Below are 26574 nucleotides of genomic sequence, written 5' to 3' on the forward strand. Positions count from 1 at the left end.
AATGACCTCATAGATGTATGATAGATTATTGCCATGACCACTGTATGAATGCTGCAACGCACACAAAATACTGTCTCTGCACTGGCTGTGATTGACTGCTGAGATAGTTTGGGCTTATTGGTATTATCTGCAAAAAAACTTTTTCTTAACTTCCTTTTCAGATCTGTATCCATGAAAGAACTTACCTACTATTTTTGACTTTACTAAAATTTATCTTTCTGAAGCCTGCTGATTTTATGTTGACTTTCTCCTTTTGCCCTTTCTAAGGATCATGAACTTTATCATTTCATACTTAATGAGAAGAGTCTCCCTAAGGCAAACATATCAATTTTTTTATATCAGAAGATATTCTGAAATGAGATAAAACAGAGTAAATCTGGAAATAATGTCACTGACATTTCATGGAATAAAAGTGCAAAGACAGTTCTTGAGATCATTTGTGGTAGATAATCCTGATTCTCATCAGTGATAAGAGTCTTAAGTTAAAGCTTTCTTTGTTTTTAAATGATTGTTTTAATGGTACTGTATCTTTTTTTCCTCCAAAGCTATGGCAGTAACTCACTGACAAAGAAGCAGTACTTGCTACAAAAATGAGACCTCACAATGCATAAAGCATTCAACTGGAAGATAGATCTTCCAGAAGAATGCAGATCTTCAAAGATTTCTAATATAATGTTCTTGACTGTAAGGCTAGAAGGAGGTTGGCTTGCTCAAAAGTAAAGAGAAAAATAAAATCAAACCCTTCATTGTGTTTCTTACATGCTATTTCTGAATAGCAGATGCCTGATCCCTACTTTTTCTATGTTATTCCAATAAATCTATTTCAAATACTGCTGTGAGTGAAGTAAAGGTCACATTACAAATTACAGTCTGATCATTTTATCATAGCACGTTTGTATAATAACTATGCCTTACGTCACTTACATACAAAGCTTTCGGTCTCTTCCCTTTATCCCATTTCCATAAAAATAGTTACAAACTTTAAACAGAAATAAAGAAACAATGCACTCAGTTCTTGACAGTTCAGCTGAGGGTGAATTAAAAGATGGACAAAATACTGACAGAACTCCCAAGAAAGGCTGAGAATTCATTGAAAGGTTAATAACATGAATCACATCCTAAGAGAAAAATGAGTCTTCAAAACCATAAACTACCCAGTTTATGGTTGTACATTTCTTATTCTGTGGGTAATCAGTTAACATCTGACAGTCACTTTTAAAACAGAAAATTAACTAAGATATTCACTGACATTTTCCCTTTAGCTTAACAAGAGGTAAAGTTGAAGGAAAATTTAGTTTTTTACAGAACACCAGCAACTGCCTATGTAGTATAGTTCAGAATATTGCCCCAGTATATACACCTAGCTTTAGTTATACAGCTACAGGAAAATGCTCATGGTTCTCCCATGGCCACTGGAGATGCCTCCAGCAGTTCCACCTCCTAGGTGAGCATTCCAACAGAGACTTGGAATACACCCATCTCTTCACTGACTATGAACAGACACACAAGAGACTAGCACCTAATATGAATTCTTCACTTCTGCTGTAAAACCTGCTGGGTAATCCTAACCAGCACAAAATGAGGAGCAGGCTCTGCAGACACTTGAAATATTAGGACTAAATTCTGTATCTATCTTTGCCTCCAAGTCAATAAGAAAACTCTTTTGACTCACACTTAATTCAAGTCTTAATTCAAGTCTGAGACAGTTTTATATGAACTGCATATCATTGTCTGTGTGATTTTTCTTTAACTGCTTAACATAAAACACTTGAAAAATTTAAAGCAGATCTAAAAATCTCTTCTTATGTTGCTCCAGATTCTCTCATCATTCCTTCCTTGTATTTTGGTATAGACATTCTGAGTTCATGGCATTGTCACTATAAAAAGAATCCAATTTTAGAAAATATGAAGAAACCTAGTTTTAGAAAAACACACTTGCAGCTAGCTCTTTCGGGTAATGAATAGTCTCAATGATTATTCCAAAGAGGTTCATGAACTGATTTTATAATGCCAGTAATAAAAAGGGTCAGTGATTATTCCAAAGGGGTTCACAAATCGATTTTAAAATCTAGAACTGAAAATAAAAAGAACTGAGACAAGAAAAATTTCTAACAATTTAGGAAAACTTAAGGGGATGTACAGGAAACTCAAATCTGAAACTATGAAACAGAATAATTTCTGGTTGGTTGAAGCCGAAATACCTTTATTTCAACCTGTATGACTGATACACCACATTTCTAATGTGTCCATTCCCCAACAGAATGTGGTTCTTTTAGTATATAATCATCCTTGAAGCATTTTGGGTGGTAACAAAAAGGAAAAAGAAATTGATCTTAAAATCATCTGAAATTAGCATGACAATGACAAGAAAGTCTTGACTGCATGACACAACCAAATCATTTGCTGGCTTTCAGCATAGGCAACAGAGACAAATAAGGATATATATTTCTGTTTTCTCTGGGAAAAAAAAAGTTAATTAAGTCCAACTTACTACAACACAGAAACATCAACAGTCAAAGAAAAATATGAATTATAAAAGAAAAAGCAATGCTAAAGAAAAGCACACTGTCCAAACTTACGTCAACATGAAGCCAGAGGTCATGCTTTTCACAAATATCGGCAATTTTATCCAGAGGATCAAATGCTCCCAGTACTGTTGTGCCTGCAGTAGCACAGACAAGAAATGGTGCTGACCCCTGCAACAGGATTCAAAACAAAAAACTGTCATTCACACCATTCATTTCTCTCAGTATGTATGGAGAGCTGAAGTACAACAAGGTCATGAAAAGTAGGACAAAAATGTGACAGTTTACATTTTAGTTTCCCAGCACTGAGAGCCTCATAAAGAAGGTCCTGCATATAAAAATGCTGACTCTTAGGAAAAAAAAAAAAAAAAGGCATTTCCAGCTAACACCATCACAGGGCAAACTGCTCTGGTTCAGACAGCTTCAGACTGTTTTGACAGATGCCAGTTTTATCAAGATGAAAGCACTCTGGCTATTTAACATCCCTTTTTATACACTGATTTTCATTTCTCGATCTTCCATATTTTACCATCCAATTTCCTACCATTATGCCAAACACAAATCAAGCTTTTAGTACAGCCAGCATGCTACCCATGCTGGGAAATGACTCACCCCTCCAGGGACTCACTTGTGCTCCCCCTACAATGCCTACATTCTTTGCCAAGGGAAGACAGCACTGGCATATACCACAACTTGACCGCTGCTATCTGACCCCAATGCCCCGTGTACAGCCAAGTCCTATCCTCTTACTCCTTACTATCTAGAAAACAGGAAGGGATGTTGATGGCAACTGAACCACAGTAGAGAGACCACTGGAAATCTGACAGTTTAAAGATTAGAAGGGATCTGTGGCAACTTCATGAAATTGAGGGTATAAATCCTAGCAATGACTGTCCATTCTCATGTGCTGTAAGTTCATGCTGAAGCAACTACTCCACTCATTCCAGTATCTGGCTCACAACATGACAGTGCAGCTATAGAAGAAGCACAGAAGTTGTTACTAAATTGCGTAATCTTGGATCCCTGAAGTTCATTTGCAGTTAAATCTCACAGATGATGTAAGTCTCTGTGCTGATGTAACTCGGAGTAGCTTCACTGCAATCACACATCAGATGGAAATCAAACTCTAAGTGTGAGTCTTTCATGTAGCTTCACTTTAACTGAAATCTGATCTTTGTTTTCCTCTTTTTTTAAGCGTTGCCACTTTTAAACGTCTACAACACAGACAGGCAGGCTTGATTCACATTTACATTCTGATAGTTTTATAATTCATAAAATAATAGAATGGCTTGGGTTGGAAGGGACCTCAAAGATCATCTAGTTCTAAACCCCCTGCCAATCGCAAGATTAGAACCCATCCAACCTGGCCTTGAACACCTCCATTGGTGGGGCATTCACAACTTCTCTGGGCAGCTGTGCCAGTGCCTTACCAGCCTCTGAGTGTAGAATTTATTCCTAACATCTAATCTAAACCTTCCCTCTTTCAGTTTAAATCCATTCCCCCTTGCCCTATCACTATCTACCTGTATAAAATGTCAGTCACCCTCCTGCTTGTAAACTCCTTTCAAGTACCAGAAGATTGCAACGAGGTCTCCCCAGAGCCTTCTCTTCTCAAAGCAATCTCAACTCCCTCAACCTTTCATCACAGGAGACGTGCTCCAGGCCTCATAATTCTTTAACAGTGTAGAAGACTCTTAGAATAGCACATAATTATGATGTATTTGTACTTTAAAATTTCCTTACAATTTGCTAAAGCAATGGAAAGTAGCCTTGGAATAAATTAAAATGAATCCCACACACTCACAAAAAATTACCAGACTGTAATTCACTTCTTGATCATTCATTCTTACTACAGCCTACAACAAAAGTCAATCAAACTTACAAAAGAACCTGAAGCTCAAATACGAAATACTGTCAAGTGAGGCTAAGACTTATTTGCTGCACTTAACAGTTTCTCTTAGTACTCTTACCAATTTCCTCAATCACAGCTACATCACAGTGACACAGCCTGCCCAGCTGCCAGCAGGTAGCCTGACAGAATATGGGGACAAGTTTAGGAGCATTACAAATTCAAAAAATTATAGTTACCATTGCAATTTTCTATAAAGAAGAGAATCACACTTTTATTCTTGCCAATAAAGTTAAATAGATGTTCTTGACTAAATCCTCTAAAAACAGGACTAAGACTCTCCCTATTCACAGCCAGTGAACATTCTGTGCTCTTGTCACTAGTGAATACATCCTCTTGTTTAAGAGTCATTAGAATATTCACTGTAATTCACTGAAGTGTCCTTAAAAAAGTTGTAGAATAGTACTTTATCAAGGACAGATACAGCTACGGAAGCTCAGGTGAAATGAAAAATTTCCAAAATGCCTGTAATTTCCATCAAAAGGCAAGCAAAATAGTAAGTGTTTCTCAAAGGTAGCATGCCTATGAGCAGAGCATTTTAATATAGAACAGTATTAATACAGAATATAGAACATTGTTTTCAAATTGCACAGAACAGAATTGAGGCTAACTTCTTTGTTTAACAACATAAATGCCAGATGACCTTTTTAAATAACCACCAAATCACACACACACACACACACAAAAAAAAAACAAAAAAACAAGAAAACGTTTTTCCAGAGCACGGAGCTCATTCTCCTGTGTGCCTGCTTTCTCTCGCTCCACACTTCAGTTCTTTTCTCCCCCCCAGACAGTTCAAATGAGCAAAGTACAGACTGTCTTCCATGGATAATGAAAGTAAGAGTTTCCTAGCTAATTAAGGACACCATGTATCACTAGTTATTCTGTCTAGTATCAAACCCAAAGGGGAGATGGTTATTTTGCTGAAGATCTAAGGAAGGTTTTAATTAATGCAGTTGTGGCCACACCAGTGCATGACAGGATAGCAACGCTGTGCCACTTCTATCAGCCACAATAACTCCCAAAGTAGGATTTTATGGTAGGCAACATCCACACCAGGGACAATACACTAGCTTGTTAGTATTCTCAGCTCATGAACTAAGGGCTGAGATCCGAATCCTTCTGCTCTAAAGCAGAAATGAGGTGGCATAAGCAAGCCAAAAGAAGATGCTCTGCGCCTTAGAAGCCATATTCGGTCCTCCAAACTCTGAATTTAATTACATTGACAATAGTAAGCGCTATCTTACAGATTGTGGAGATGTATATTAACGTTCTCCAAGCAAAACATCAACACATTTCCAAATGCTGCCCTTTCACTTTCTCCTTGGCAAAGTGTCTGTGGGAAAAGAGGCACAATGGAACCTCTGCAATCTTAGGACAGGACTAAGAAGGACACAAATTAGAATTTGCAGCACGTATGATAGTTTCAGAGACCAAGCCATATCTTACAACTCTTGTTCACTACAGAGGCTAGCACAATAGCTGCTATCATAATGAAAAACCTTTAATTTTCATTTACCTTTTAAGATACTGCATCCATTTTATTTAATAAAGATTAACGGCAAAAGAAATCCTACACTTAGACGAAACGTGCTAAATACTTCAGAGTAATGTACTGAGGTTTGTCATTAATTGTGAAAACCCTGTAGAATTTCACTCCCCAGAACAGTATAACACCTAAGAGCCTTGGCTTGCTCCACAAGTTTGGGGCAAATGGATTGCACCTGTAAGAAAAACACTGGTACATTAACTGCTCTATTTTTAAGATTTCACTCACTCATAGTTTTCCTTCCTTTCACTCAGACACAAGCACACAGTCTGCATACGCTCCTGCTCTCTCTTTCATGCTTTCTCTCCCCCTCTCACCTCTTTCCTGGCCCGTTGGACTTGTTTCTCCAGTTCCTCAGGTATCATCTTACCTCTAAGGGACACAGATTTAAAACTTTTTCAGTTACATTCAAATAAGTTGGTTAGTACAGCACTACTGCATTTCAAAAAGCTCACAGAACACAGCAATGACTTTTGCTCGCTTACCTTTCATCTGTTTTGACGAAGTAAACATTCTCTGTACCAATACCCAGGAAAGAGGCTGCCTTCTTCATGGAGTAATGACACTGTAAATGAAAGAGGCATAAAAAAAAAAAAGAATAAAAATAAAGAGAGCACACAATTAAAAATTCATTTGCATAGGAAACACTGACATTGAAATAAGTTTAATACCAGCTAACAGCCATAATAACAGTATATCCTAACACATAAATCAAATTGACAAAGCTACCGAGTAGAAAGACATACTGTATTTAACAATTTATGACACACTGAAGAGCAGGGAAAACAAACAAAATAGATGCGCACCATGTTTAAAATGTTGGCTTAGAAATAAAAAGCTCTATTACATATGAATAGTTTAAGCTGATTCTACATTAGAATAAAAATAAGAAAATTTAAAGTATCATTAGGAAAGAATGATTAACTGTTTCAAAATGTTTAAATAGAAATGAAACAAAAGTATTAATAAGAGTAAAAGGGAAATTCACAAGAAGAAAGGTCTAAAGGCTACTGAACTCAGCAGCCCAGAGGCTGCTTATAGGTCTGAATATCCAAAAGCACTGGACTCTTAATCAGAATGTATATAAAAATATCTCTCTCTACCACTTCATAATTCTGTATAACTCCATAATTTTTTTCTATATGCTTTCTCTAAACAGCAGCTGTTGGACACTGTCAGACAGGATATCTATGTAAACCAACTTTTGGTCTGACTCAGCAATTCTGTTCATAAGATCACAGAGTTTAAGTCCCAAGACTTACCAGAATTTTTAGAGTTTGTATGATCAGGACTTTCAAGGCTTTCAAATCCTTGAAAATCTTGGTGGTTAGACCAAGGTTGTCTACATGAATTTGGATCTTGGAAGCCATTATTAAAGCAGGAGACTTTAGATGGCACTTAGTATATCATCATACGTCTTTAAATCAGTATGGATTATAGAAAAAGTTCCAGTTTGAACCAGTCTATATTTTAGTATTTTATCAAAGAATTTTAGCTATGTCTTGTCAAAAAGATGTCTATGAACAAATGCAAATGAACACCAATACATACAGTGTGCTTCTCACTTTGAACCGAATAAAGGTGTGTATGAAGCCTGTAATGTGACTGTAAAAGATGCCCCTTCACCTGCTCGAAGGATGTCAGAAATGGGCTTTTAGTCAATCAATGAATGTTAAAATTACTCAGATGAGAAGGACATTTGAGCTCACAGTCCACTCTGTAGACTGTCCACTCTTTTTTTCTGTTAAATATTCAAGATCTTTTAGCTTCCTGCATTTCCAACGTTCAATTTAATAAATTAGGAGCAGCTCTATATGGATACCGTTCTTCAGTGTAACAGCTTTTTGTATCATTCCAAAATAAGAGCACACTCATATCACACAGCTTAAGCCATTTTCAAGAGTAGCCTGGGAATTCAAGACACAATAACCTTCTTAATCTGAACTCATTCTGAGATCTCAAACTCTCAACAACCTGTAACATGGTAAATGTCTACCCACTCAAATCAATGAGCAAGTTTTGAGAGCATTCAGCATCTCATAGGACTACACAGTTCTCAGAATCAAGACGATCCAAGTCTGGGATTATTACTTCTAAAAAAATAAAATTGGATTTTTTTACACATTATTACTGAAGAGTTAAAACAATCCTTATTCCAGCAACCATGATGATGTCTAGAATTGTTACTTTTCAGAGAGGAGGTGAAACCAGGTGGATAATTAATTCCATTTTCTTCCAGAGAGTTCACACAAATGGAGTTACTGCAGAACATAATTATGAAAAATGTACAACATTTTAATGTGTGGGTATGAATATATTAAGGATATTAAAGCCTGTCACGCTTATTTTGATGAGATGGATCATCTCAAAGGGCTCTTTTTCATTTTGACAAAAAGCTTTTCTCCTCACCATCGCACACTTTTTAAAGGCATACAAAAATACTACCTGATACTATCAGTTAGTTCTAAGAGTGCTTACTTTTGTAACATGACACATTCACAAAGCCTTTAGGACACATTCATTTCAACTGCTACAAAAATTACAAGATACATAGGTAGATAATTAGTCTTACACAGCATCAATAATGGTAATAATGATTGTAGAGTGGCTATGTGTTGATCAGTGGAAATTTGGAGATGCTTTAAGCTATTTAGCAAATTGTTGAAAATAAAGGTAGTCTCTATCACTGATTTCTGTCCATTAGGGTCAAACGAAAGGTATGAACCACTAGAAATAATAATACAGTCTCAGATTTGGAAAGCTGTAGAATTACAAAATCACTGTATTAGTAAGTAAATATTCACTAAATAACTTATTATTAAAAATGGTATACAAGAATGAAAGAAAGATAAGAGACTTCAGCACTTGAGAGATTATACTAAAGCGCAGGAGAGGTAAGAATATAGAGACCACTAAAACATAACAAGCTGCCAGGTGTATTATTTCTCGTCTTTACAAGAACTTCTGTTCCTCCCTCTGTCCTACTGAAGACCTGATAAAATTTGATAAGTCTACAGTAGGACAGAAAAGGGACTGCATATTGCAACACTGACTTGCAATGTGCTTTCTTTTTTTCATCAAAGTAACCTTTCAGTTATATTGATAGAAAACATACAGGAACTACTTTTTTTTTTCACCATCATTACCATAAACCTAAGTCACATCATATTCTTTTAAGAAGAAAACAGAGAACATTTAGCAGTTCCAGTCACAACAATATCAAATAGTTCATTTGTTCACAGTGTCCTTTCAATAAGGAGAAAGGAATACTCAGATAAAACATATTATTTGTATCTATATACACTAATACACTAAATATGCAATATCAAGTAATAATTTTTAATACCAAGAGTTGAGATTACTTTTGCCTTGTCTTTTGTAGTTTTGATTGGACATGTTAACTCTGTAACCATTAGGAGTGAGAAATGAATGTCATTAAGCACAAGATCAAACCAAAATAGTACATTTAAGATGTGATGCTATACTGTGTTAACTATAGCTAGACAATTTTCTTTTTCTAATAAGATTTGCAAAGATAAGTTACTTTCCCTGTGTGCTCATTAAAAGAGAAGATAAGTTTGTTCTCTTGATTTTGAAGAGTTTCCTAGAAACATGATTGCATAAAGCAATTACATTATTATGAGATTGTTTTTTGTCTGCTGTAATTTCAACAGAGGGCAACACTGTGAGTTAAAGTTGTGTTCTTCCATTTTATTACTTTCACGATCAAGTTGCATTGGGGAGGAATTTAGTTCCACTGCATCTAAAAACTGCTCATATCAACACATACATTTCAACAGTTTACACATACACTCTTCTACCCTCAGTTACCTCAAATTCAGCAAATTCCTCGCTTTCAGATCAATGCAATACATTCTTGGGTCAGAATAAAGCTCAAATGGAGAAAAATGATAAGCAGGTGGGTCATGGTCTACAACTATAGCTGTATTCAGATTCTACAGAAACACTAATCATGCCTCAGGAAAGTGAGATTTAATAACTTCTTACTATTGAAATGGTCTCAAGAGGAATCACTCTGTAACTGTCCAGCAAGAGTGCTATAGAAAAGTACCATCTTCATGGAATATCACCGTAGTTTAAAGTAGGTAAGTATTTTACTTGCAGGAACAAGGAGCACTTTTGTTGCTGAAGGCCAAACACAGCATGTGAGGACCTTCAGTAGGCCACACATTAAACACAGAACTTCATATTAACCACAAACTACAAAGAATACGTAGTCCCCAGGTCACATAAAATTAAGTCACTGACAACTCCATGCATTCCCCTGCTCTTTCAGCCTGCCAACTGCCAGACAGAAACTGTGGGACTTGGCAACTCAAAGCAAAACAAAAATCATTTTATTTCAATAGCACTGAAGCAAAGCCCTACAACTCCAGTGCCTGGAGCTGACGGTGCATTTTGACTCCTTATCAATACTCTCATTTCATTAAAGCCTCATTACTTCTCCATGCCAACACTATTTGCCTTACTCACTTTAAAGCTAAACACAGGTTGCAACTTCTCTATTATCATTTTTTTCAATCATTTGCTTACACAACACAAAACAGGGTATTCCTCAGAACAAAAAAAAAACAGTAAAATTCTATACAAAAGAAGCATCAAAATAAAAACAAATAATAAAAAATGAAGACTGACACGGGCACTTACGTACTTCTTTTCACTGTTGGGCATTTATTAAATACAATCTTAATAATAGGACATATCTGAATTAAACTAGCTCCAAAAGGTAGCAAAACTTGGACTCAGTACAGATGGATCAAAAATATACATCAATATGTACCATCCTCCCTCAAAATGAAAAATAAATATTAGGTGTCTTTGACCAGTCACAATATCTAGCTGCTAAAGTGGCAGTCTTACAGCAAGCAATCACTAACTACAACATGGTTTTGTGAATCAAGCAAAGTATTACAGATCAAAAACACTGCCTTAAAAGTAATTCAATTTTTTTTTTTTTTGCTGGTTGATTCTATGTCATGGTTCGGGTCTTCTTGGTGAAGCAAAGATACCAAACTAAATGAAATTTGTTTTGCCTTTAGAGTGCACTTTTATTTAAATCTTGCGCTGAAATAATACATTACTTCATGATGAAAATTTGATGTGCTTCATTTCTGAAGCATTAAAATGAAATGTTTCAACATCATTTTTTCCTCTTCAGCTATTTCAAAGATGAAATATGATGAATTAAGCATGAATTGGCATTTTGTTTTCATACATACATCTTTCAGAAGGAAAAAAATAAATATATTTAGCCTGAAAAAAATACTACTTTATTTAAGACATTTAGATTAATTAAATGTCAGGGACAACTTATACAATGCCCATGTCTCTCAGATCTCTTCAAAATAAGTCTCCTTTGTCTATTTACCCAGCAGAATGTTAGGAGCATAAGCTTGCAAGCTAAAATTATGTCAGGAACTACATGCATCCTATTACAACAAGGTCCTCACCACCGCAGGATACTTTATACAGTAGAGTCTGTAATAATACTTCCGCACAATGAGAAAATCAAAACTGGAGAAGTGAGAGAAAAGAGTCTCTAAAGAAAAAGAAATTAGCTTCAGAATAAATGGATGGACATATCTCCATTTTCCACAGGCAGTTTGAACAGACATGACTCCAAAACTTTAGAAATAACCACATTTTTTCAATTATTTAAAGAACTGTCTAAAGATCCAGCAGGATTTGCCTGAATATTTTATGGTAGGTTTTGTTCTCTTACCACAGCAAATCTGTATTCAGATACAGGTAATAGTGGGAGCTGCAGAGAGCCATTTCACAGGTCCAGAGGCATGCAGCTCAATATAAACTTCAACATCTTGCAAGAAAAACTTTTGAAACCTACACATGGATCCTGCTAGACTTTAAACTGCAGATCTCCACAACACCCCACCTCACATGATTTGCTTTCAGGTTACCCCATCTTTTCCTCTATCAGTTGGTCCCAAGAACAAGAACATCCAAAGTTATTTGGACAACAAGCGAGCTTCTGTAGGGAAATTTATCATTAGACTTGTCCAGATAGCTCTGATATTTCACATCCTTCACTGATGGCAAATTCATTGTACCAGGACCCCGTCAGACATGCAAATGTTATAATTTTGCAGCCATTGAAAAATAAAGTTCATTGTTAGATGCTTTAAGATGCTTCTTTATGTTTTTACCTCTTCCGAAGTGAACAGGACTAGTCTTGGCAAACCTGAGAGCCCTTTTTCTTTTATCTCTGGACAAAATTTGTATCTCGCTAAGTTCATAGCATACATATTAGAAACAGAGCCACCTGAAATAAAAGACATACAAGTATCATATTAATCACAGTCCTAGCACCTTTTCTATCTCTGAGTGACTAGTTTATTACAAAAAAAAAAAAAAAACCTAACCTCTAGATGCATTTACTGTAACTTAATTTCTCCCCCCAAAACCTGCAGATATAAAATGAATATATAAAATGAACTGTATCATGAATGGAAACAGAGCTGGTTTGAATGCTCTTTGGAGTTATTTCCCAAAGAAGTAAGAATTATGCTTGAACAGTCCTCCCTGATGGACAACACACTGCAACAACACCTTCTGACACACACCAAAGCAGCACCAGCTGAACTGTGGCTGTATCGTATGAAGCCTAGGAGATCTCTTGGGCAGTCAGAGCATTGCAAGGAAAAAATAAAAATAAAAATCCATGGTGAGTGCAATCTGCAAGGTGTGATCTAGATTTATTTACTTAAAAAATAATAAAAAGAAAAAGAATATCTTATCTAAAACTATCATTAAAAGGCATAATTCATTTATCTATTGACAGTATTTCAGTAAGTTAGAATTAAACAATTCTTCGGTAAAGACAAGAGTTCTACTGAAAGTACACATCATATCTGAAATGAAGAAATCAATGTTACTGATACATTTTTTCACAAGTTTTCCAGAGAGTTTTAGTTTATATATTTTTTATTTTTCCACGATTCATATGTAGGGTAGAATTCCTAGCCTTGTCTTGGTTTTGAAAGTGAAGCGCTAAATCCATTTCCTCATTTAACATTTTTCCCACCCCTAACCTAGCCACAAAAGCTTGGAATTTGAACAATCTATGGAATAATACAACGTTTATTATTTCTGTATATGGGGCTGGAATGATGCCTTACAGAACATTTTAAAAATGTGCCCTATCAAGAAGCTTAAGAAATCTTTCTTTGATTGGCCTATTCATAACATTTCAAAAAACTATCAAAGTTCAGAGGAATTAAGCTCATGGCAAACCCACTGTAACTGACTCTGGCTCCCACACGTGATAGGCAGAATAAATACATCAGTGCCTCTAGGAGAAACTGGTTGGTTCTAGCCACTACATCAGCTCTCTATCTGTCATCAAATGACTCAGTGCAATCAAACTGTTGGTGCTGTTGTTAGTAAGGTCAGGAAGGACTTCCTTTACAAACAATTCATTTTCCCACAATTATATTTCATGTAGAACTTCTTTTGTCAAACTGCTGATCAGATTCATAGAATTATTAGTAGAATACAAAAAAGGAGCCTGGACACAATAGTTTCCTCTGTGCATCGCTGGATTTCACATGCATTTTCAAATATTCTATACAAATCAAATGTTCATAGAATTACGGTATCAGATATATCATGACTTCTTTTGAAAATCTGAATTTTTATTACCTGGATTAAATATGCCATCACCTTCTTCCCAGCCTATGAATTCAATCATTTTCTTGATGACTGCTTCTTCCACTAACAGAAACACAGGGGATACTTCATATGTATATCTGAACAAAAATAAAAGGAACATGTTTGGTATTAAGATTACAGAACTATGCCACAGCATCATGTCAAAATTAGACAGAGGTTTTTTGTACCTTTCTCTAACTTATCAGAAGCTGATTGCCATCAAAAGTAAAACTCTAAACTGAAAAGTCTATAGATGTGACCCACAGAGCAATTGCTTAGTTCCTGACAGCATTACAATGACAATTCCACTCTCAAAGTAATACCACTTATTTTAACGAAGATCACAATGCTTAAACTTCAGCAATAATAATCTATTGCAAGCAGCAATCACATTTTTGTTTAGACTTTACATTTGCAAGTAAATAGTAGACAGGTAATCATTTGCACGCAACTCTGTGCAAAAGAAATAAACTGTTCAAAAGAAATAAACAAATAAGTTGGATTCATTCATTGTGATATTTTTATTCTGAAAGTAAGGGGAAAAGAAGTTTAGGTTTAAATGTTTAAAAAAAAGATCTCTTCAGCCCCAACTCACAAATTAGAAAAATCATCAGCTTAGCCAAGATTCTGGTGAGCTATTCAGACAAACTAGACCAAATTCTTTCCCAAATTCCTGCCACAATTCCTACCTCCTCTGTAACTCTGAAAACAGGGAAAAAAATTTACAAGGGGGAAAAGAGGGGATAGTGGTCAGGAAGATGTTACTTCAAAAAGCATGCAAGATTCATCATTATGAGTACAAGGAACTGCACTTACACACTTGGGTTCAGTGCTTCAGTAATGAAACGTGCCACTAATGAGTAATAATCTATTCCAGCGTACAGCTGATTGAAAAATCTTGGATGATCTGAAAATATAGATGAAAAGCAAGCAGTGACAGAATGTATATGAGAAGAGAATGCATCACAGTTTCCCTCAGCTGAATGCTGATTACTGCTAACCATGATTCATTCCACCATTCTCTCAATATTTTACGGGTTTACTGTCCTTTTTTAAATTAGAAAATCCTTTGAAAGTAAAAGTTATAGGCATTTTTAGGACCCAAAATAAGGCTGATGTAAGTAGTGCACAGAACAAATATGGGTTATTCACAAGCTTTAAAGATCAAAAAGAAGTGACTGACAACTGGGTATGTACAGTGGACTTTAACAGTGGTGTTCAGAGATGCAATGGACATTCAGCCAAGTTTTGCTAAGCAGTAAAACATGTAAAATCAGGTAAGCTGTATGGCTCCATACCCATTACACTTGAGGCTTCAATAGATGTTTATACTTAGATTAAGAACTATTTACACAGCAAATTTTTCTTATTTAATATTCTTTCTAAGCATAACAAATGAAAATTTGAAGGCAATTTGCAGAAGAAAGATAATCAGAATGCCTTCCACTAGCTGAGTAATTATATCTCTGTATTATTAATACACTGCCCCTTTAGATTGGCATTACTGCTTTTCTGTGGTTTTCAAAGATATCCTCAAAATCATTTTATGGCTTTTCTTACTGTACCAATAGAAACAGTAGGAAGGAATGAGCCTTGGAAATGCACAGGAATTATATTACATAACCTTCTCACTTTCCAAAATATAGCCCGAGCTATGCCACATCTGAAATCATGAGCTTCTGAAAACAACACTATTTCTTATTCATCCCTTTTTTGTTAAGATTACACTGTACATCACACACTGCAGAAAGGTTACCCGTAGAGAACCATTCTTGCAGAGATGTCATGTACCATCTCTCAAACACTGCAGGCTCTCTTCTCACAGCATCTGGAATGAGAATTACTGCCTGTTGGCAAATTAACATCCTATAAGACTATTGCTCAATAGAAAGCAATAGTAAACACAGGATAATCATCACAAAGAATGCATTCTTATTTGTCCAAGAGCAGTGACAGTGATTCCATTCCTCATCACTCTGCACAAAATTACATACAAAGATCTTTCTAGTTTGTTTGTCTGTTATATCATATATGTCTAGGCAACTTTCATAAGACCTCAAGAGGATAGAATCTACTGTTAACATCAACGGCACTACAATAATTAGGTTTTGATTAGTTTTCTTTGATTACACTTTCTGGGCAATCACAGACACCTACAGTGACCAGCATGCAGTCAAACAACTGAAACACAATCAAATATTTGTATATTTGTGTAGGCAAGTAGAAAGCAGGCATTCAAACCCCTAGTTTCCTGGAAGATAATAGAGCTTTATAAACATTATCCTATCTCCCAAAGTTAGCATATAGCAAACCAACTTCATTAGAAATTGCATTCTTACTGGTTTTGACGCTGTAGTGTATCACATCCTGGCAGAGTTGCAAGAGTTTCTGATGAGATTCTCCAGTGTCTCTCATTTCCAGATCAAGAATCTTCTTCAGTGTTTCAGGGGCCCGCCATTCACAAACCTAATGATGAGTAGATAGGATACACCACAGTGAACAGGTTAGCTAAAAGGAAGACTGTTAGAAAAGTGCCAGGTAAGTACCACATTCAGGACTGCTCTCCAGAACTGCCCATGGAGTGCAGCAGGCCATCAAAACAGTATGTCTGCTAAGCTGGTCTCATGTGGTCTTGGTTTTATTGCACCTCAGACATTCCTTGACCATAAAAATCAGAATATGGAAGGCAGAAAGATATAAAAGATTGGGAGGAGAAGGTGTGCCAGTTGGACTGCATGGATGTAAAGAGTCAGCCTTGAGTCACTCAACTATCTTGCTCATGGCTCATATATCCTAGTTAGGAGAAAGAGGCCTACTGGTCAAATTTAGCTAAGGCTTTGTAGTCCCAACACTTTCAAATGCTGCTCTGCCCAGGGGTGGGAGCAATCTGTGCATGCCCAAAGGCAATGCTTTATTTTCCAGTGCCCTTCCAATACATCCCCTCTAGCATGGTTTCTGCGAAACCCAGGGCAATCTCGTTATATTCCCTTCCACAGTAGTTCCACATTCACTGTCCCTCCCTCCCTAATACCAGTGCCTCTGAGGAGTAAACAATTCCTCACAACCAAAACAGGAAATGCACTACGCCCATTTGTCAGCTCAGAGAAAGTCACCACTGCGTTCAGAAACAACACATAAATAAATAAATAAAACATTATTTTCTGGCAAATAGGTATGCTAGCCATGCTACTGGAAGGTTTTCAAAATTTGAATCGCCACAGACTAGAAGCAATTTTGATACTACTTGAAATGCAATAAAATACAGCTGAAAAAAATATTCACTGTTTATTATTTCTGCTGCAACTTTTCAACAACACTCTATGGCTTTACCTTTTCTGTAACATCATCAGCTTTCTGGATTATTTTTTCCATTATGATCTTACAGGCCTCTTCCACAAATTTCTCTCCTGCTTTTGAATCAGTTATTGGACCATTTAGGATGACTCCATCCACCAAGACAGCATTCTTCTTCTTCTGGAGAACATCCTGTTTGCAAGTACTAGCTGGAAGATAAAAAAAACCTCTGCATTAGACATGGCCAGGTTATCCTAAGCTACAAAATATTCCTTCAGTGCTGAAGATTTAGTGAACATAAGGAAATAAAATTCACATTGTCTTTTCACGTGTACAAAAATCCTAGATTTTGTTGGAAACCTCTTTACAGACAAATACAACCTCTTTGTGTTACTTTAGACCCAGACTGATATTACATAAATAATAACAGCCAGCTGCATGGTATTCACTGTTTTCTGTAGCATACGAAAGCATGCAATGCACTTTCCAACTTTCTTAGAAGAAAACACAAGTATGGTCCTCAGCATGATACAGCTGGATAAACAGAAAGGAAGTGTGAGATAATAGACACTCTTCTCAGCTGAAAATGTTTCTTTCCTATTCTCTTTTTTCCACGATACATTCCCAGCCTCACTTCCCATATTTTCACTCTACCCCTTCTTACCATCCAGTCGTGTTACAGAGTCCTCTGTGTCCTTTGCAAAGTTTCACTGATTCCACCTCCATGAAAATAACACATTAATATTATATACCTGAACTCTCTTTTCCACCCTTATCTTAAGTGACTTCAGTCACCTACTTGAGCATTTTGCTATGTATATTATCTGTTTTATTCAGTTCTCCGTTGGTGATCTCTTTCCTCTCTCTCACCTTTACCTGTGACACACTCTCCTCATGCGTTGCATAAGCACAGCACTGCTCCCTTTACATTACTTCCAAGAGCACATCCAAAGTGCTTATTAGAGACAGGACATCAGTGACAATCACGTATCTATTTCATGTATTGATTTCTTACCGCAAGATTAGAATGCCAGTTTTAATCAACATGAGGGTAGAGACAAAAGTGAGACATTAGGAGATACTAAGGGAACTGACATCTGAAAGAGAACAGCACTGAAGGCAGAAGCAGTAACTACCATATCCAAATTACCTGGATTACACACAACATCAGTACACAGATCTAGCCCTAGAATAGCTACAGTCTATGAGGTCAGGCATTGCCTTGGAAGGTCTTCTTCTGTTAGTGCTACAGTGAGAAAATATTGGAAGGGTAAGAACACACGAAGGAGAAAATCTTATGCTTGAAACAACTCTACCATCTGCAGAACTAAGGTGGCTTTTTAACAGGTGTACACAAACAGCTGAATTTCCAGAAGACTGCAGGGCAGTCTGGCACATTCATTGTGCCTGTGCAGGATGATATAGAACAACAGTGTGTCTACAAAGGTGGAGACCTTCAGGGTCCTTTGATTGAGAGAAACCCTGTCAGTCCCATAACTCAGAGCAGTTCTTCACTTCACTTTCACTTATTAGGATAGGTATTACAAATGAGATCAAATTCTAGCAAGAGATGGAACCTCAGGTTTCCCATAAACAAGACATCAAGCTTCTGCATTTCTGAAATTACTGCTGTTTTTAATCCAAAACAACATTTAGCTGAGCAGAACATTTTGCACGTTGTTACAGGAGAGGTGAATGTTCTCATGGGACAAATACAGAGCTAGCATGTAAACACTATTCCATTTTCAACAAGCAAAGAGGGAAAATCCCCTACATCAGAAAGCTAAACTCTCATCAAGCTTCCCAGCACACCACAGCAGGAGCACTAGACAGAAATTGCACTTTAAAGAAGCTTTACAGGTTTCTCTCTGAAAAAACAAGCTAGTAGGTTAATTTTGCAAGACCTAAAACACCAGGTATTAACAACGAATGGGAAGGCAATGGGGCTTTGAGTGGATAGAAGAGGGACTATTTTTGGATTAAGTGTCAGTTCTTTTCTGTATAAGTGAATCCCTTAAGTACTAACCAGAGCTTAGAACAAACATGGAAAGACTCAACCTTGCCATCTCCTCAAGATCATAGAATCATCTACTACTTAGAAAAGACCATCAGGATCAAGCTCAACTGTCAACCTGACGTACCAAATTTTATCACTAAACATACCCTTAGTGTCATACACACATGTCTCTTAAATATGTCCAGGGTTGGGGACTCCACCAACTTCCCCAGACAGACTGTTCCAATGCTTGACCACTTCTTTCATGAAGAAATCCTTCCCAGTGTCCAATTTAAATCTTCCTTGGTGCAACTTGAGATGATTTCCTCATGTTCTACCACCTGTCACCTGAGAAAAGAGGCCGACAACCTCTTCAATGCAGCCTTCTTTCAGGTAGCTGTAGATAATTATGAGGTCTCTGTCTCCTCCAGATTAAATAGCCCCCGCTCCCTCCCTCTCCTCATGTCTCTTGTTTTCTAGTCTCTTTACCAGTTTCACTGTACTCTCTGCATACACTCAAACAAGTCAATGTCCTTCTTGCAACGAGGGGCCAAAAACTGACCACAACATTATAGGTGTAGTCTCACCAGCACTGCATAAAAAGGGGCAGTCACTTCCCCTGCTCTGCCAGCCACATAATTTCTGATGCAGGCCAGGCTCCCATTGGCCTTCTTAGCCACCCAGGCATACTGCCAGCTCATGTTCAGATGCTACCATCCCCAGGTCTATATCAATGGCATTTTGTTGCTATGGAAAAGAGGACAAGATCTGAACAAGTATCTGTTGATATTTCCTCTGATTACAGAAATATCCAAAAAATGACATGGTGGAGCAAGAGAACTCTAACTCCTTTTCTTCCTCTGCTGCACTCTGCTGTCTCTGCTAGAACCAAAACTGTGTAAAAGCTTTTGTTGGTAACTACATCTGCCCTACTTCTGATACTTTCACACAGAGATGCAATACAAGCACTTCCATGACTTTTCACAGAATTTCTTGAAGAGGTCATTGTAAAGAAAGTGCAGAACCTTATGTTACATTTTTTTCCAGGTCTTTAGGGGCTGGGTGATGGGTCTAACAACAGCCTTGTATCTGAAGCAAGTCTATTGACTTTTACAGTTTTAGAGTCTCCAAAGGATACTTTGTGAAGCCCGAAGAGAAAGAAATTTCTAAAATGGGTGTTAGCCCACCCCTACCATCCACACATTTGCATTGGGCCTTAGGCACATCTATGAAAGAAAGGCAAAGCAGAGGGGTCAGGAAAAGGGAGGGAAAAAAGCCTTCATTTCAACAGCAATTTACCTGTGTAAACCTCTGCTAAAGAGTTCAGGACTTAACCCACATTATATTCCTTAAATAATACACTTTGGGCTTATTTAACATTTTCTAACTTTCCATTATCACTTGCCAATTCAATCTGAACTTGCTGAGCTAAATTCTGCCCTGTAACACAGCTTTATGCAATTAATGGAAAATATGAGGGCTGCTCTGAAAGTAATGTCTCCTATTTTATTCTGTTGTCCCATGACATCAGAGGAGGATGGTGGTACAGCACTAGAGGCTGAACCTCCCCACCAATATTCCATTCCATGTTGTTGCTGTGTGACAGATGGCAGAAGAGGGACAGTCTGACAAAATGCTGTCTGACATAAAAGTGCATCTGAAGCAAAGGGGTGGAGCTGAATTCCTCCAGGAGGAAAAAATGGCACCCCCTGACATTCATCAATGCTAGTAAATGTTGATGTAGACAAAACAGTGGATGTGGGCACAGTGAAGTGATGAGTGGTGCATTTAGGCAGTGGTGACACTGGGTCACCTCCACTGCTGCAGACTTTTACTGGTTTGGAGGCAGGCTCTTGTTCATCGCTGGCAAAAATGTACAGCTAATGGTGGTGACTGTGTTGAAAAAGAGTTTCTAGATGAGAAACTTCTCTATCAAATAGAATTATTGCATTCTCTGTATCTGTTCCAATGTAAATAAATAGGAGGTATTACTTTCATAGCTACTGATGTAATAGAAAAAAACTTTCTCAATCAACAGCTAAAATGAATGAAAACATACTCATATTATGAACTAAAGGACTTCAGGTTTGGAAACAGCCGTTGCATATAAATACTGTTCCCACCTCTCATGATTTTACTTCTGTGACACTTAATCTTCTACTTACAACTGAACTCTGGAACTCTTACGAGACTCCTGAACTCCACTTAAAAATAAACTTTTCTCCTCTTGGTTGCAGCAGAAGTATTGAGAGGAAAGCCAAGTCGATGATAAAAGGCCAACATTTTCAAAATAGAACTTGTTGTTAAAATTGCTTTTCTTTTTACGCATTTTTTAAAAAAGAATCTGTGACCACATTATTGCTTTGGATGGGTGAACCTTGAGAAAAATCCTTGTTTCAGTTTTCATGTCACAGCTCTCAAATTAAAAGATGTCTTCCCAGAGCACAGCTTAGAAACACTCCCGCTATCTTTACTAGCCAATAATTTATGCTGCACTTCTATTGAAATAAATAAGTAAATAAATTTGAAATGCTTAAAATATTTTAGGCCTTTTGCATATCTTTGTCTCAAAAACACCTGACTGCATTAATGTAACCAATCAGTCCTTTGTTCCACATGAAGTCCATATGCTCCTCTTTTTTTGGTTTTTTAACAACATGGTATGCAAACAATTTAGAAGTGTAGCAGCAGTAAATATAGTCTTTTTCATTTAAGATTACAGAAGCAGACTCCTAAGCAGACTCAGAAGACAGACTCCCAGAAAATGTGTCAAATGCCATTCCTGCCAATTGGCACCAGGCTTGAAACAGAACAAAAACTTTAACAAATGAAAATGTCTTAAATCAGAGATTAAGGATTATTGACTGTTCGAGATACCCTCCTGCAAAAGAGAAGACTTGATCCTGCTCCGCTTGAATGTAATTGGGGATTTATCCCCTGGCTACAGCAGAAGTAGAATCAAGCTCATAATTCTGACATTTCATTCTGAATGAGATACTGTATTATAGAAACTTAAGAGTTTCTAACTAACGTGTCATTTTTAAGATCAATATTATTTTCCCAGCAGAAAACAAATTAATGGCAGCTGAAATAACACAGAGAAAAAAATAAACATTTCTTCAGATGTTGTTCCACCAGTATGTAGGAACCACTGAGTACTTAAAAAGCTGCATCTGTGTTTCCATAAACATAGCAAAACTTTCTCTGTTAAATTCTTGTGCTACAAAAAGAAACTGTAGCCTCATACTTGGCATATTCTGACAACATTCGGGGGAGGAGTGTAAGAGGCCCAGAAGGCTTTATCACTCACAAGGAAGACAGAAACAGAAGGGGCGGTTGTGAAAGAGCGGCTTGTGCCTGAATGCCAGAGCCAAATCCTATTCAGTTTATACTGTGCTAGTACCACTGATTATTCAAGAGAGGGAAAAAAGCTGGCTTTGACCAAATACTGGCTTTTGCTTTGTAACAAATGCAGTAATCACTGCCAGTACCAATCAGAAACAGACCTTAAATTTCTCATCCTGCATGATCTAGTCACAGTTCTTCTTTCAAAAGACACGTCTTTTCTTTCTACGTGTCAGGAAAACAAGTGAACTTCAGTGCAGGGATTCCACACCACCGTGTTTAATGTAGGAAGGCTACCCAGACACAAAGAGTATGCACAGGCATGGTAGGTCTCCTACACTCTGTCCCCCTGTTCTGCAGGCTCATAGACAAGAGCTGTGGACAGGGAACAAGTTGGGCACTTCCCACTGAAGGTTTGCATACAGAAACGCTTTGACTGCATACATGCAGAAGTGACCTTTATGGGACAGGATCCGAGGAAGACAAAAGCACTGTGTCTGAACTCAAAGGCTGCTCAACTGAGTCACTGAGCATGCTGCTGGCACTGCATGGCATCACCACAACAAACGGGTCCTATTCTTTTCCCACACTTGGATTTCCCTTTCCAAAAGGAAAGGTCAGGAGAATGGAGGCAATCTTTATGTAGGCAAACCTCAGGGACAGACATTAATATTAAATAGCAGCATTTTGGTACCTCAAACAAATAAATGAAGGAAAGATTAACACTGCAATATTTCCAATCAGGAAAAAAGGCTGTGGCTAACTGGAATTCACCTCGATATAAAATTAAGGAATAGCAGATGCCAACAACAAAATGGAAATCCTAACTTCCTGACTGCAGCAAGAGTCTCTCAGCTCACATTTTCAGCTTTAACATCTGCCAACAGAGTAGAGAGCACATGACACATACAATGGCTTTTATTTCAATTAGATGTTGATTAATAATAATGAACATTTTATGTCTTCTCCTTTTCCTGTTGGGAAGTGGACATGTCAGACCAGGCACTACGCATCAATAGCAAGGTTAGAAACTGTAGGGGGCTGAGTTTGAATGCAAGTGACCAATATGCGGGCGACCCACACTGAATGCATTGAATGTCAAGAATCCATGAGATTTCTCTGCTTTCCACTGGAAAAAAAATAATAATAATAATAATTAAAAAAAAAATAGAAGTGAAAACACAAGTATTTTTTTCCAAACAGAAGTCCTGCAACTTGATTTAAATGAGAGCATGACAGTCTGCAAGAAATATATGTTTAGTCATAATATAAAAACAATTTTAATGCCAGTCATTGAAAATTCAACTAAAAAGAAGTAATTTACTACATCAGTTTACTGAGATTCAACAGAATTTAAAATGCAAAACTGGATAAGAGTCTGAATTCACTTTAGGAAGTTTTACCTCTACATTCACCTTGCACTTAAAAACAACTTTTTTCCTCTTGCTTTTTCTTAATATCATAAACACTTCTACACTTTGTTTTCTGCAGAGTATTTCCAATTACTGTTCACTAATTCACATCTACAACACTGCACTGACATACACCCTTACTTACTAAGATGGAGAAGCCAGTGCATTGCAAATCAGGATGTGACTTTCCAGCACATTAGGTTCCTTAACCAGCTCCTATATAGGCCTTCATAATTTATTACTAACTTATGTACAGCAAAGTAGTTCAATGCTATTTCCAAATGGAGAAAGCTGCCTTGTGCACTTGATCTTTAAGCGGTGCATATATTAGACTGTAAATTCAGTATATTAGACATTTCAGTTAACTGAAACTGCCCCTGTTCAGATCAGCCCAAAGTTCTCCAGATCACAGACACACCAGTTCTGCTCATTGGTTCCTCTATGGCAATAGAGGTTGAACCTTCCCATCGATATTCCATTAAATGCTACTGCTGTGTGACAGACAACAGCAGAGGGGCAGTCAGACAGAATGGTGACTGACATGGAAGTGCATCTAAAGCAAAGGTGGAGAACTGAATTCCTCCATGATGAAAAAATAGCACCCACTGACATTCATCAATGCTTGTAAATGTTTATGTAGACGGAACAGAGAATGTTGACACGGTGAAGTGATAACTGGTGAGTTTCAGCAGTGCTGACAGTGGGTCACCTCCACTGGTGCAGCTTTTTACAAGTGTGTACGCAGACTCTTGTTCATCACTGGCAAAAATGCACCGCTAATGGTGGTAACTATGTTGAAAAATACTATTCCATAGCTTAGAATTCTTAGAATTTGCTCTTTTTAATAGTGTTATTATGCTCTCTGTATCTGTTGCAGTTTCCATGGAAATAAATAGGAGGTATTACTTTCAGTGCTACCTACATATATATGCATGTATGTATATACACTGACAATTCCTTAAAGGCAAAACCAATGCCTATCAGTGGGTTGCTGAGTACAAAAGAAAAACATACAGCAACAGCACAATAGTAACTTCTGACTTTCCCATGGAAAAGTAAAGGCACAGCAAAACAGTATGAGCTGAGTTGCTCAAAGTCCTCAGAAATTTTCACAGCAGAAAAAGAAACTGAGTACAAGTTGAGCAATCAGTGTGTCAAATAGGGCTCTCTATACATTCTGAAGCTTTGTAGACCCACACAGCATTTTAAGATAGCTGGTCAGGTCAGCACAGATCAATCATACAGAAGAGGGACACTGCAGAACCCTGGAAACATCACTGTCCATTAAGAATGCCCTGCTTCTCCTATGTAGTTTTAAGTAGCCACTCTAGAGATGCAGACTGGCCAGTCTCTGAAAAGCCACTGGCCATCTGTTAGGAAGTAAGCAGTCCACATAATGTTTGGTAAACGCACAGAGGTGATCACACTTTGCATGCTAAGGCTCACCAGTGGAACATTGTGCTCCCTGTATAAGTGAGGCAGAGTCACTACACTCCTAAGGAAGGTAGGAAATGGCTAATGAATGTTGCGAGGTTTTTGCCAACATTTTAACCAGACATTTCAGATCAGCATCATCACTGTAACCAAACATCTGGTATTTAGAGTATTGCTTGCTTGCTTTTTTCCACGTTGACAAGTGGGAACAGTATTTTGTCACATTATACATTGGCATGGGCTCAATGGTCGCCAAAAAATGCAGTAGGTGTAGTGATAGTATGACAGGATTTTTCTGGGTAACAACGTACACCAGTCAGATCAGTTTAGTACAGCAACTTTATTAGAGAAGTCTATTAAGGCATTAACTCAATTGTTTAGCAACACGTATTACAGTAGTTATCTGCAAAGGTGAACCATTATTCCACAGTAATGTTAATTACATCCCTGGCTTACCTTCCAAGTGCCAAGGAGTCACTCAGTGCCAGGGAAGCTTCCTTAGCAGGCATTCTGATCTCAGGGTTCTGAAATTCCCAGTCCAGAACTCTATAGCAGGAGCGCTTCAAGGGGCTCAGTGTATCAGCCTGCTCTTACCTCATGCCTGCTGTGTTCAGCCAAGTGCTTTACAACATTACATTCACAGTTTTACATCTGCTAAAACAGTATCTTGTGCAAAAGTGAAGGCAGTTTTCACGATATACGTCACAATACCAACTAAACACTGACTATAGTTGCAACACAGTGAAACCTCTGGCAGCTCTGTAGCCACAGGATGTCTTGTCTCTCCACATTAGGTCTGCTGGAGAGAAAGAAATTTAAGTGGCTCAATGAGACACAAGCTGTCTTACAGTGCAACCAAGGGAGGGATGCCAAACAGTTTAAAATCAACCTTTCTTTTTGAGACCCTGACATTTGCCAATGGATACGATCGTATTTAAAAGGCTTTCAGCTTGCATAAAGTGAAATGTGATGAAGGGCTGGGACACCCAAGCCTTAGAGCCAGAAATTGTTCTAAATCCTCTAGATTTAACCCATTCCTTTGTAGAGCTCTGGACAAAAGACCTTGGTCATGACGAACCACTTTCCCTCATCAGTTGTGGCACTGGAAAAAAAGACCTCTGGCCCTGTGAATTTTTCTTTAATACACCTCTATTTGTCAATGCTCAACACATTTTTTCATTAAGAAGAATCAAGATTATATATACTCAAGAAGCTGTAATGATGATGGACACAGAAACATCTGAACCAGGTGAAGATCATTACTTATCACCCTTTGACTTATCCTATCATTTTCAACAATATCATCGACACAAATCTCCACCGACAATGCACAAAACAACCATTTGCCTCTATAACTCCCTCATAAACCCCACTGATGTTAAAATAAGATAACTTGTGTGTACAGATGGAAGAATAAGAAG

General features: G+C 37.4%; 1 protein-coding gene across 3 annotated transcripts in view; it reads right to left on the reverse strand.

The window, feature by feature from the left end:
* GADL1 (GAD like acidic amino acid decarboxylase 1) overlaps positions 1-26574 on the reverse strand; it is a 246357-nt gene that overhangs the window by 53665 nt on the left and 166118 nt on the right. For all 3 annotated transcript variants that reach the window (XM_010712892.4, XM_085226413.1, XM_085226412.1), the window contains 8 exons: positions 17003-17175; positions 16012-16138; positions 14489-14579; positions 13664-13770; positions 12169-12284; positions 6469-6548; positions 6301-6355; positions 2580-2696 (listed from right to left, as the gene is read on the reverse strand). In XM_010712892.4, coding sequence (XP_010711194.1) covers positions 2580-2696; positions 6301-6355; positions 6469-6548; positions 12169-12284; positions 13664-13770; positions 14489-14579; positions 16012-16138; positions 17003-17175 — 866 coding nt within the window. The remainder of the gene's footprint in view (positions 1-2579; positions 2697-6300; positions 6356-6468; positions 6549-12168; positions 12285-13663; positions 13771-14488; positions 14580-16011; positions 16139-17002; positions 17176-26574) is intronic.

This window comes from Meleagris gallopavo, chromosome 6 (assembly GCF_905368555.1).
Source record: "Meleagris gallopavo chromosome 6, MGAL_WU_HG_1.1, whole genome shotgun sequence".
Classification (NCBI taxonomy): Eukaryota; Metazoa; Chordata; class Aves; order Galliformes; family Phasianidae; genus Meleagris; species Meleagris gallopavo.